General features: G+C 37.5%; 1 protein-coding gene across 1 annotated transcript in view; it reads right to left on the bottom strand.

Moving 5' to 3' along the window:
• Window positions 1–3,619: 3,619 nt before the first annotated feature.
• Window positions 3,620–14,525, bottom strand: part of LOC134655762 (uncharacterized) — a 111,402-nt gene continuing 100,496 nt past the window's right edge. Inside the window, exons 8-9 of the mRNA XM_063511228.1 lie at window positions 5,540–5,716; window positions 3,620–3,870 (exon numbers count right to left, since the gene is read on the bottom strand). Of these exons, the coding sequence (XP_063367298.1) occupies window positions 3,662–3,870; window positions 5,540–5,716 (386 nt within the window). The 3' untranslated portion in view covers window positions 3,620–3,661. The remainder of the gene's footprint in view (window positions 3,871–5,539; window positions 5,717–14,525) is intronic.

The raw sequence follows: 14,525 nt of genomic DNA, 5'->3' as shown, positions 1-14,525 counted from the left end.
TAAGCACATAAGTTTTATAGTTCTCATTAGTGACGTTATTGAGCCTGTCGGTAGTGGATGGTACAACCTGACCGTGACCCCAGTCACTTGATTGTTAATTTAAATTCAATCAAATATGATAATGGGAAGACCCAGGAGGTAAGTTAAAAAAATATCACGAATCAAGATATTTTTCGGGTGTCATTCTGAATCCCGAACAACGTTTGTCCTAAAGTCACTTGCCCTAACTGGTTTGTCCTAATGGGCATGTGCCCTAACGATCAATTGTCATAACGATTATTTTCCATAATGTAAGGTTCTGAATAATGGTTAGGTTTTAGAACTTGCTGCCTCAAAAGTGGGTTAGGTTAGGGTTAGAACTACGACCCTCGCAAAACAGAAAATAAGCTCAATAACATTAGGATAAGCAACCAATAATTAGGGAAACCAAAATTAGGGTTTTTAGTGTTAGGACAACTGATCATTATGACAAACAATATTAGGGAATGCAAAGATAGGAGAAAAGACTTTAGGGATTCAGATATAGATCCATATTTTTCTGCAGATTAAGCAACTTTTCAAAGTCTCAGATCAGGGATGTTACATTCATTTACTTTTCTCTACCGACCACATCTCTACATGACTAACATCAACGCTAACTTATATTAATTTATTTGAGTATTACATTTTCGTAATTGGTGTTTTGGGGACAATAAGTGCGCCATAATAAATTATTTATTAATTTTAAATTGGTTAATCCCCATGTATCGATTTGTGCAAAGTTATATTCATTATTTCGTTATATTATGATCACTTTGTATTAATAAGTGCAAGTGATTGTTATAATATATAATATTGAAATTATTTATTTAACGAAATAAAGTAGGTACCCTGGATTATGTTACGTAAATATTCGAAAAGGTTTTAAAAACATATCAAAAGAATATCTTATAAATTTAATTTTCATTTTGTGAGCACATAACACAGTGTTTACCTATTCGTATGTTGCTGGTTTCAACTTTATTTCTGTATGAATAAGTCGACCGTTTCGGAAGTAACAACGGTTTTCTATTTTTTTAAATTGCAATGCTTGATTTTTATTTATTCACAAAACTATCGGAAAATCATCAATACAATTGTGATCTTCGGCAAAACCCTGTTTATTTATTTAATCTTCCTACCTTGCATTTATAGTAGTAAATAAATTTACTTGTACAATATAACAAAAACTTCTTTAAATATAATATTTATTAATGGATTTAATTTATGGCGCCTACTTCTTCGTGCAAAATCGTTTGACGAATTTTCCTAGTACTTTTCAAGGTTTAAAAGCAAGGGTTTTTACAAAATCCACGTTTCTGTCAAAACGCAGAGGTTACATGGCACTCAATTGCCCAGCAGGTTCAGTGTAGGCCGAACTTAACTAACCTTAAAGCTAGACTTCTATAGATGTGGAACACACGTTACAACTATGGGGCATGCAGCTAGTTATGTAATACTATCAGATGTTCGATAACAGTCCCCAACCACATTGTTTGAGAAGCAAAGCGTCGCCAAACATGTGAAGCATTCTATAAAATCTCCTATTCACGTAACCGAGGGTCTCATATCTACTCTTTCCTAAAACTATATTTTTATGTTTATTTGAATAGTTTATTTGGTATCCCATCGCAACCTCGAAAGATTTTGTCCAATGTTTCAATTACCAAATTTTCATTTGACCAAGACGCGTTTATTTTTCAAAAATGTAGTTTTTTCTAAGCCGGAATACTTTGCTTCTCAAATAATGTATCCTAAGTGTACCTTAGTCTTACGTCGATTAGGACAGCACACTTATACATCGATTTATCAGTATGAGAAGGTACGAGTGACTCTCAATGTTTCGTTTTGAAACGTTTCATAAGAACATACAGTATATTATTAAAGACTGTCAACAGTCAAAAATTGTTACATGGTAATGTAAAGACTACCTTCTCATCTCATCTTCCTCGCCTTATCCCGGCATTTTCCCACGACTTATTCCCATAAGCCCATAGCCCATAAGATATATTAGGCCTGGGGTCCGCTTGACAACCAATCCTAAGAATTGGCGTAGATGTAACCCCAGAGTTAAATATACGAAATCCAACGAATACTGGAACTATGGTACCTAAGGTTTGAGGGTAGGCAAATTTTATAAGTTAAAATCAATTTTTTGACTGTCGACAATCCTCGTTGGCACATATTCTCGTGTGACCAGCACATCAACTCTCATCCGATTTTGAGCAACAAAGCGTTCGTGTATAATCGTACAAAAACGTGCAAGAAATACAATAAACACCATCGAAATCCACATGAAAAAATATCGTGTTCTCCCATGATACAAGTAACTTTTCGAATCATTTATTCTACGGGTAAAAAACCTTCTCTCACACTTTATAATACCTATTATTGGAAATGTTCTCTCATGCATTATTTACCATCTAAACATCCGTTTATGCATTTTACAATTATTCGTCACATTTTAATCTAACGCTGACTTCATGGAATTTTTCATCAGGAATTACCTATAACTAGACATAATTTCTATTTCCTAGCACATTTAATGTAAATACTAAAGGTCCTTTGCGGGGTAAATGCCAAATAAATTTGCCAATAATTCATTGTGTAAGTACCGCAAGTAAGTGCGTTTATAGTCTATTTCAGACTATGTCCTTGCTCCAACTGTAAATAAGCTTTTTATAGCCCTAGACTACAGATGTATAAGTTGAGGAAAATTTCCAAAAAGTTGGAAAAGTTCTCGGTAATTTCGTTAAAAATCACAGGAAATAAAGGAAACTTTCATTGGAAAATCCATTGAAATTCACATTGGGAATTTTCCATTCCCATACAAAAATGTGAGAAGTTACCGAAATTATCCATGTGGTGATTTCGGTTTTTTGGAAATTTTTCGACTGTACATCAGTAGTAAGATTTATGTAATACTACCTTTTTGATTGACGTTAGGTAGAATTGGTTATAAAAGGCAAGTAGACTATACCATTCACTAGTATACTAGTAGAGCTCGCCATTACAAGGTCAGGAATATACTTAATTGGTAATATTTGGCAGTCATTTCTATACCTAGAAAAGTAACACATTCATGGAACAAGGACTTTGATCTCATCACAATTAACTAAAAACGTTTTCAAGTTAACTGTGTCATTGCCACATTAGTATTAAAGCTGTGAAATTCCATTCCCGTACCTAAATAGATGAACAGCTCAGTCAAAAATCTAATCTGATTGACTGTTGTGCCGCACCAAAAAGTTATTGATTTTATAACTTATAACAGATTTGAAGTCTAAGAATAATTCATGCTTCAGATTATACGGCTGTGATAATCGGGTTGCCCGGTCGAAGTATTTAACAGATGTCGCCAGCATAGGTTTTCCGGTCAATCCTTAGAATTCTGTCAAGTTCTTGTTTTTTCTTTGAAATTTTATGGCCCTTTAAGTCAAATCTCATACATATAACAAAAGAGGCAGGGAAAACCTGGCAGCATCTATGAAAACCTTTAACAGTTGCCAACCCCATTCTGGTTGTCAAAAATCGATCAAAAACCTATGGCGCCGCACAGCACCACGTGTTCAGCTGTCACCTCGGAGGCACGAGTTTTTCTTCCATCATCAATAACTTGCACTAAGGTGGCCACGACATCAGTTTACATCATGAAGTCCCCGCAATCAACGCCCATGTCCCAGTCATCGCTGGTGCCCGAGTCGTCATACTCGGAGAGGGCTTGGTCGTACGCGGACGCTTCGTACGCCGTGACACCGTCCAGCATGGAGCAGGCTTGGGAGACGTTGGTGTGGTGCATTATGGGCATCGCGTGGAGGGCGAAGTCGTCCCCGTCTTGCGACCAGGTGAGGCCTGGAAATGATTAGTGTCGGTTATATATTTGGAAACAATTATAGGAGGTACACTATAAAAAGCATTACAGTAATAGCGACTTTTGATCCGTTGACGTCAGTCAACTCAATGGCCGCGAGGGGTGTCAGCGTTGGGTGGACAAGGTCATCATTAGGGATTGCAAATATTCGAAACTTTCAGATATTCGAATATTCGACTTTTTCTGACGACATATTCGAATATTCGAATAATTATTCGAATATTATAAAAAATAAGAAAAGGAACGAGAAATCGGTTTACTATCGTTTTATTCAAAAGCTTTTTTTCACATATTGCTAAGACTGATGATATTTTGCAGAAATCCACTTAATTGACTAGATTTTATCATCCTACTATGAGATGCCCACATTTATAAAAACAAGTAAAACGCCAAAATTAGAAGTACCTATTCAATATTTCTAGATAAAACTTTTATTATAAATGCGTCGTTGCGTGAAATAATATAACTTTAACCATCCAAACACCTAGGTATGTAAGATATATTTTTAGTAGGTAATTATTTTCCGATTTATATTAACTTGTAGTCACTTCTGAGTGAAAAGGCCTTTAATTCCATTGTATTTTGAAATTTATTGACTTTATTTGTTTTGGAAAGTTTTTATTCCTAATGGTCGGCTAATTATATAATATTGGAATATTTAAGGGAAAAAGTTAGTTGACTACTGGGTGGATTATTCGTCAGCTAAAGGTGCATGGTTAGATTACCTAGTTGGGCAGGTTTGGTGTATGATCAAATTTGAGAATTGCGATAATTGGCAAGGTTTAGACTTCAAAAATTCGCTTAACGTATGCTTGTACTGAATAAACAGAATGACCCTTTAACTTAAAACTTATGCACCGTAAAAATAACATCCTTTTTGATTTCGTCTTCTTTGAAATTGAGTTAGGTTTCACTGTATACACGAAGTCTATCGAGAGGAATGCAGTAAAACTATTATTTCCTTCGTGTTTGGGTACCTACCGTTCCTCATTCAGTGTAAATACCCGGAAAACACACAGAAACTGTAACTACAGCGGATGAAATAATTTTTTTATAGTAATAAAAAATATTCGAATATTCGAAACCTGAGCGGCCGAATATTCGAATATCAAAACAGGTCGAATATTCGACAAATTCGAATATTCGAATTGCAAGCCCTAGTCATCATACAATTATTTCCTTTTAAACAATATAAAATTGAATTACATAACGAATCATCATAGCATCTCCACCCCACCCGTATCACAATCCTCACATGAGACCAAGACACGTATCCAGCACCTTTTGGACGAGTCCAAAAGCTTGAAGAAAACTAACTTGATATTGGGAAAAAGTGAGCTTGATTGAGTGACTTGCTGAAACTACCATAGGAAAACTAATTTGATAATGGGAAAAAGTGAGGTTTTTCCCAATATGAAGTCGACATCGATTCTGCCTCATATGCATGTAATGCAATGTCTAGTTTAAATAAGGACACTACGTGCCAGTTGCACCATCCGTACTTAAATTGACAGACTGATCAACGTCACTATGACGTTACCTACTATGAAACTCTCCATACAATAAAAATTTGCGAACTCTTTAACGAAGACAAACAGTTTGATGCAACAGACCCTAACTGTATTCAGTCTAACAGTTAAAGGTACTCACGTCCGCTCCACACGCCGTTCGGCAGCGTGACCCACCCCCACCCTTGCCCCCAGGCGAGCTCGTGCCCCAGCTGGCCAGCCAGCGGGACCTGCCGCTTGATGACCGCCACCAGCCCTCTGCTGTCCAGCGCGCCGGACGCGTTCCGCTGCCGGTTGTACATTTCCGACGACGTGGCTGCTGGAAACCGATGAATACGATTTAGTAGTAGTAGGTAGTGACCCTGCCTGTGAAGCCGCGGTCCTGGGTTCGAATCCCAGTAAGGGCATTTATTTGTGTGATGAGCACAGATATTTGTTCCTGAGTCATGGTTGTTTTCTATGTATTTAAGTATTTGTATATTATATATATCGTTGTCTGAGTACCCACAACACAAGCTTTCTTGAGCTTACCGTGTGGCTTAGTCAATTTGTGTAATAATGTCCTATAATATTTATGTATTTATTTATTTATTTAGTAAATATAAAACGGAGATATTGCACGCCTGTAGTATTTCTCTTAAGTATTTTTAATGGCACCACTAAGCAAAGCAAAGTGCACTATGGCAAAGTGGCGTGCTCTTGTGTTGGAGGCCAAAACTCATTTTGAATCATCGTGCCAGCCAAGTAAGTAAGTATTTTTAATGGGACTAGGCCAGTCAACGTCTAATATAATATGACATTAACCCGTGGAGCGCCCCAGAATTACCGTAGTATGGAACTCCTTACAGGTTAATATTATACGCACCTACGAGTAGAATGATTCCTTAAAAAAACAACAAATGTATTTTTTTCAAACTTCTCACATAAAAATAATCCAAAGGTCACACACAGTCCAATAACCACAACTTACTATTTATATGTAACTCAGCATTAAGCCCAATGGTTCCGCAAAACTGTGAGCCCAGTGATTCGGCCTGTTTGCCCACAACAATGCTTTCAAAAAGCAGAATGGCCGCTTAATAAATTTATGAGGTCCGGAGGGACGCGGACCTTAAAGTTATCCCGATTGCTTGAATAGCGCGGGTGAATACCTACATATGACGCTAGGTGGAACCATGAGCCTGGTTCAGATTGAACCTAGAACCCAACTGCGGAAGTACCTCTACTAGGGCTTCCAAATACCGGACTTCTCACAATACCGGTATTAATACCGAAACTGTCTTCATCAATACCGGGATCCCGGGATCCCGGTATTGGATATGAATCGCTTAAAAATATATAGTTTTATTAAAAAGGGGAATTAGAAAGGCTCACTGGAATACCAGATATGTCCTAAAAGCTGTTACAACAATAAACAATCAATGCCGCCATCTGTAATAATTTTATTTCACACTCCAGGTTGGCAATAATTTTATCCAATTTGTTCACCTCACCAGTCACATTTGTAGTCCAACTTAACCAACCAGACAACATTTTTTCAAATTTCCGTCAAAATTGGTTTGCCATTATTACAGTTATCCTTGCTCTTTCTTTTTATTTTTTGATATAATTATAAGAACTAATTATGTTAATGTTAATGTCACTATCATCATATTCATCACTCACATAACTTCAGGATTCATCCACCACCAACCACCAAATATTTATCTGACGCATTAGACAACGATCTTGTTTCAATAATAAAATGCGGGCTTGATAGCATACGCAGTACGCAGTGCAAGTGTTATTTGTACGTCATAATTTTTATAGAAGTTTGACGTTTAATATAGCACTGCGCGTGCTATCAAAATCGTTGCAGACTTTTCTTGGTCTAACTCTAGATGCGTCTGACGTTTAGTAATCTTTTTGATACAGCCGAATATAATGGATTTAAAGGGTTTATACTGCGCATTTCCCTCATTTTTTAAAATACCGGGATCCCGGTATTGCCTTTGAAAATACCGGTATTGAAAAATGCGTTTAAAAAGACGGGATCCCGGGATCCCGAAATACCGGGATCCCGGTATTGGAAGCCCTAACCTCTACCTTACAGAAAACCGCAGCCAAATAACACTATACCCTACTCATAGTGTTGTGTTCCTGCCGTTGAGTAAGGTTGCCAGAGCTACGAGTATGCGGGGTGTTAAGGTCGGCAACGCGCATGTAACATCTCTGGAGTTACAGGCGTCCATAGGCTCCGGTGACCGCTTACCATCAGGCGGGCCATATACTTGTTTGCACCGGCGTAGTATAAAAAAAAACTTGTTATGATTATGAACTGGTATTGAATTGATACGACGTTAACGATCGTCTTGGTAATTGGCGCGCATCTCACCCACAACTTTCACATCATTTCGCATGCAACAATCAGCGTGCGCGATCTTCAAGGTCGTTATCAAAACCGTAATAACCTCTAGCCGCCTAGAGACCTATAAAAAGGTCTCCTGTTCCATTCTAATTTGAACTTTGTGTTGACAAAATAAAATTTCATTTTGCTTGGCAAGGTTTGACGTATGCGGCTAGAGGTTAAGTTTTTAATCTGAATCGTGTTCCGGATGTCGGGCTCTCGCTACACTGGAAGGTCTGGAAGTAAGATTAGAGTTGCGCTCTCTCATCTATAAGCAATGGTATTTATATAAAGTCTTTATATAAGTTTACACATATGTTTGTATCTTTGTTAGTTCGAGGGTCAATCGTAAGGCGCTCGAGTGTTGTAAAATTTGAGTGTTTATTTCAGGATGGCAATAGGGTTTAGTTAACATATACTTCTGCTTCTGTCCATTGGTACCTATTCAGCTAAACTAACGCGAATTCAGAGAGCATAGGCGACTGAAAAGTGCCAATATATTTTATTGGTAAGTGATTTAAGTGATTTCTTATTACATTTTATTTTATTAAAATATTTTTGTTTGGGATCACTTCAGTCTTAAAAATAGATAATATCAGTTTTTTAATTGAATTTATTTTAGTAATACATTTATTTTGAACTAGCGACCCGCCCCGGCTTCGCACGGGTTAACAAATTATACATAAACCTTCCTCTTGAATCACTCTATCTATAAAAAAAACCGCATCAAAATCCGTTGCGTGGTTTTAAAGATCTAAGCATGCAGACAGACAGACAGACAGACAGACAGCGGGAAGCGACTTTGTTTTATACTATGTAGTGATAGTGATAGTGATGATGAAGTGATGACCCTTACGTCACTCTTGATGCGTCCTCTAATATCACCGTTATAGCACCCAGAGCTCTGTTGCAGCCATAGAGAATTAAGTGTTGCAGCCCTACTTTTAATAATACTGTACATGTTCCAAGTTGCGTTATTAGGCGGGAGGGCCCAATAAGGGACGGGCTTTCAATAAAAATGGCCGTCCTCATTAACAGTCGAATGAGGCCCGGCTAAGGCTGCATTCTGATAAAGAGATTTTTAATTTACGTTTGTTTATGCTACATGAGTTAAGAGAGTAAGAATGTTCCTCTAGAGGATGGCATCCTATAACGATTCCTTATAGTTATAGTTTTGGTTTTGCCATTTTGCCATATTAGGCCAGCATAATTTATTAAGCTTTGCAATGTCAATCCGATTGATTGTACGATGAATGAATCATTGTTAGAATACGCAAATCGGAAGTCACATAGGTAATGTATGGAAATACCTAATCACGTGCCTTTTTTCCCGCATCTGTCATCCCGGTACATATTTTCTTTTCGATTGGCGTTTGCTGATGTACGCAGCACGCTCCAGGTGTGGACACAACTTTGCTAAAAGGAGCGGCCGGGCCGCCGCCTTCATAAAGTATTGTTCGGCGGACATAGCTTATGCATTATAACTTCTGAACTCTCTCTGAATTTTTTGATAAATTGATCTCATTTTGAAAAATAAATGTTCTTTGCTTTGGTAGCAAACTGAGATCAATTAATAAACTGAAATAGATGTCATATAAAACGGCCACGTGGCCTTAATGGTCAGAACGTTAGCCGCGTAAGCTGAAGATGCCGGTTCGAATCATTATTTATTACCTCAACACTTTATATGTACCTAAACGATTTTGAACACAGGATTATCTAGCCTACCAGCGCTAGGTAATTCTATACAGACTCCTATGCTATGCAATAATATTTGTGTCTCAACTGTCTCAATATTATATTTTCGCCTAATCTCCATTGCCATAACTCAATAATCCTAAATACTTGTTCTGAATCTTGACAGCCAATAAGCTAAGGGCAGGTCGTGCGTTTGATGAATATGGAGGCATTGTTCTGACGTTTAGGACAAATTTATGCAAGGATTAATTTCGCTCAACCCTGATAAGCGTTACAACTAATTTACATATATTTAAGAGTATGATATTCTCGAGGTTTTGCCAACCCTTGCTTGTTAGTAGGGTTGGTAATTTTGTTATTGAATTGGAATTGTGTTGATAGTCAGGTGTATTATTCTATTTGGAGTTGTATTTTAGACAGAAATAGATGCGCTACTAACGTATTTTCATAGTGTATAGCGGGTTGAAGGGGTACAAATTAAAATAACAATTCTATGTATTTAATACACCCGATACGAGCAGAGGGTGTTCCAGTTGCGATCGTGCCATTATGTGCACTTCGTATCGTGGTTGCTTTTCAATACGGAGGTCGCGGGTTTTTAACCCCGGTAGTATTAACGATTTTTTTTTATTTTAGTCGCTCTTCGGTGAAGGAAAACTACTAATCCCAATAAGGCGTAGTTTCTCCTCAGGGTTGAAGAGTAATACGCATATTTTATTTCTTTTGCAGCGATTATATCCTAAAATATTTACTACATATATTTAAAAAAAAAGACCCTTATTAGTTTTGAAAGACCATATCCAACGATACCCCACAGTCCCCACACGATAGGGCTTAAGCGAGTTTTTTTTGTAGTTTTAATTTTATCACTTTGTCGCCATGATTGATTTATGTTATTCATGCCAATTGCAGCTTTCTAGCACGAACGATCACGGAGCAAAGCCGTAGACGGACAGACAGACGGACATGGCGAAACTATGAGGCTAAGAGCAATTGCAATACCTTGAGATGTCCATTATCGCGGTCTAATTAGGAATTAATTTAACACATCTTCCCGGCCTCATCTAATTCCCTTCCATTATGTAAAAGGTACACGAATCGCTTTTAAGGCGCGTTGTTCGCCCAAGGACTTTTCTGAACATCATAGCTTTATTTAAGTTTTGCTTTTATCTCAAGTTGGACTATTTTAAGCAGCAAGGCTAAGCATTTTTTCGGGATAATTAGCATAAGTACTACTTAACTTTAGTACAAACATGCACCTGTATCTTTTATATTGAACTATAGTTCAGAATTCCTGCTTTCACGAACAAGCGTTATTTTTCTATACAAAAAAATACTTGGTTGTTAGGAAGTCGATGTTTTTTTTTACATAATATGTTAGTAACCCGTTTTAAATATATATTCAATATGACTGAGTCTCACGGAAGTTTTGTTATTAAAATATGTGACAGTTAATTTCACTTCGTTTCAAAGCTGGTCAAAACGAATCATCGCTTAAAAATAAATAAACACATGAATATAAGTACCTATTATTTATTTTTTACCTTGGATAACGAGTGGAACTTTTGCCAATTTAGGTTCGTTTCATAAATAATTTATCCAACGTATTAATTTGCTACATTTATCGTACCTGTCACACACATATAGTACCCTTCGTCAAATAGAGTAGAGTGACCCTGACCCTTTCATCAAGTGTTCTCAATAATTAGTCTAGAACGCGTCTCGGTGACAGGACGTTGACTTGACGTCTCCTAGGGTCACTAATTACCAATTTGTTCGGGAATTGTAGATGGCAATGCATGGAAAACTATAATATAGTTACGTATTATAAGAGTATTGTTAGTAAGTTGTTTACTAAGGTTTCTAATCGATGAAGTCACTAGAGAAACGCCTCAATATTTCTAATTCTATTCATATTTTTGATAACCGTATTATGATTATGACAACGCTACTGATTTTTCAATAATGTTATAGAATAGAATAGAATAGAATATAATTTATTCGCAAGCACAGACAATACATAATATGACAGAAAACACAAAATAAGATTAAAGTGCCACGAAATGGCCTCATCTCAGCATGTTGCTGGTGGCTTCCAGCGCTGGTCTTCCGATGAGATGTTAAGATCCAGAGAGAAAAATGGGAACTACGTTTGTATGAACAATTTCGCACGGGTCCTCCACTTTCGTCTTTTGTATTAGTATTAGTACATAACTGCGCCTTAAGCGAGCCCCGCCGTTTGGGTCACTCAAATATTTAAAATATTGTCTCGCCTCCATCCCAAATCCCGAGCATTGGGCACTTTACTTTCTGCAATTAAGCTGTAATGGCTTATAAGGCCATGAAACATTAATAATAAAAGGTTTACCTATATGAGACGTATCGCTTATTATCTATACCTACTTACTAGGTGGTAATTTTTACGCGATTGCTTTTGCGAAAAACACATCTCATACAATTTTTTAAATGCCCTTAACTCATATAATAAGTAATTAAAAATTCGAAAAAAACAAGCAACAACGGTTGCACTCCGGGAGTGCCGATAGAAGTGAAAACTCACCTCACTATGTTACCGACGCCCGCGGTAACACGATACATACGTTTAGCGGAGGTATTCTATTTATTTATTATATATTATTAATTATTATCATTCTCAAATAAGATCACACTTTTTCATTGACATGTTTATTTACATACTGCCATGACAACGTTAAATTATTTGAACATAGGTAGGTAAAGAGTCTTGAAAAGGAGTCCGCAACATAAATGTCAAATAACATGAGTTTTTCTTTATTGATTTAAATGCCATTTAAATTATGAGTGGCCACCTTACGGGGCTTACGGTCACGTGATCACCTTACGCCCCTTACGGTCACGTGATCGCCTTACGCTGTCTCGAGTTTATCATTTTTTCCCCACCTCAAAAAGTGCCCAGCGCCGCTAAAGAACTTTTCACTTCAAAAACAAACGTAGGGGCATATACTTAGTTCGTTTTTTTTCAGCATTAGAAAGAACTTGCAAGAAGGTAAGCGATCTTGACATGTCTTTTAATTGAAAAACGCTTTTTAAAAATAAAAAACTACTACTTATGAAAGCAGAAGAATATAAATGATTGTATTCGATTCATAATTGTTGCATATTTGCCGTAACTTATTTTTAAAATGTGTTTTTCAATTAAAAGACACATCAAGATTGTTTACCTTATTTCTAATACTAAAAAAAAACGACCTATAGCTGTGGTTAAAATACAACAACTTGTGTCAAATGTTTTCAATAAGTAATGTTAATATCCAGAGAGGAAAATGAGGACTACGTTTGTATGAAAAGGCGATTTCACGCGGGTCCTCCACTTTTGTCTTAAAGATTAGGTAATACAAAAATAGTCATACTTCAAGCTAAGGCTTCACAAAACAGAGTAGAATATGCGAGTAAAGTAATAAAGTCGCAAACCGGTGGCGAACATGCCGCCGACGTCATAAGCTCCCTAACTTTAGTGGGACGCCGCCTACTTTAGTTGAAATGTAATCCGATGCTTCCCAATCCGTAGTAGAAATGAAAGTGTAATGAAATATTCTTAAATCCTGTCCATTGGCCTTTGCGTCTATTGCAGACGATTTATGGTGCAAATCGGAGAGACAATGACACCACTTGGGACAGAATTAAGGAAACGCAGGGATGCCCAGCACCTGCATTACCCTCTCGGCTTCACTGTCTTAACCCACAGGAAAGGCGAGCCAATACGTGTGAAGGCAGGTCAGCTGCAGGAATCTGCCGCTTATTTCAGGTTGGACCCTACTCGCGCCTTACGGTAACTCCATTCCGGGATTTAATTTTGGAGTATCCTTCTCCTAGATGGATTGCAAGCCAATGCTAAGAGGTCCATGTCCCCTGTGACGAAACAGCTTTTTGCTTCGTTTGTGGACTTAGTCGCCTCGTACGACACCCTTATCCCATGTGAGGGTCAATCCTGTAAGTCTAAAGTTATTAGCTGACCTATTTAAAAGTGACATTGGTAATATACCTACAAAAATATCGTTTTTGGCTCTGGAATATAGAAATAAATGAGACAAGAGACAAATTGAGGTCACAACGCTCGTTGGTGTTTTTCAACTCTACTTCCCACCCACCCTTAACACGTAGAACGATTTCTGGTTGTTTTTTGTATACTTAAATAAAAAAAAAAGACAATATAAATGCTAAGCTACTAACTGTCAAGCGACCGTCTTCAAACGACTGAGCGATTCTTTAATTCTTAAGACCTCGACCAAGTCAGTATCAAACAAAAGAACTTAATCACTCTCCATTCCATTTCAATGAAGGATTTATTAGTATAAAATAAGACACCTTTTTAGCAATTTTCCACTTCCAATATCAGGCTCCAAAGGCAAACCCATCTGCACGTGATGAAAATAAAATGGAGACAGGCATCCCGAGCCTTCACAATTCAATTTGAACTCTTATCAGTTGGAAATTAAACTTGAATTGGCTTGTCAGGATTTTTCCGATTTGTGCTCGTTGATTAATGCGAGACGGACCGATCCGTCCTTGCCCGTCATTCGCGCCATTTTTCTAGCTCTTGTTTCGTATGAACCATTATAAATATGACCTCCTTATCGGTAATAAGTTTCAGACTTTAGTGTAAGGTCTGAGTGGACGCTCGAGTTGGGTGTGCAGCGGGGCGGGGCGTGCGGCGTGCATGTTAAAGTTAGTGCACGCTGCTCAAATTACTTCTGGCCCCGACGCCATGCTGCACGCCCCGCCGAACGCTCCGCTTCGAGCGTCCACTCAGGCCTTACACTTAGACATCATTTCATCTCCGAGACCTAATATTTTGACCGCACTCTCTGTTATATTGAAGTAATTAGTTATCCAAAAGGGTCTCTATTGTTTCCCAAATAGTTTTAAGTGATTAATGTATTGTTTGCCCGCATCGCATCGCGTTCGTTAGTCATAATATATTTGGTTCAGAAACGCGTCACTTTTCAGGATTGCCATAAAACAAACCAAACCTAATCTAACCCATCTATAGGATAACCTGACGAAA

Source organism: Cydia amplana, chromosome 17 (genome assembly GCF_948474715.1).
Source record: "Cydia amplana chromosome 17, ilCydAmpl1.1, whole genome shotgun sequence".
Lineage (NCBI taxonomy): Eukaryota > Metazoa > Arthropoda > Insecta > Lepidoptera > Tortricidae > Cydia > Cydia amplana.
This window is presented reverse-complemented; position numbering and strand designations above follow the sequence as displayed.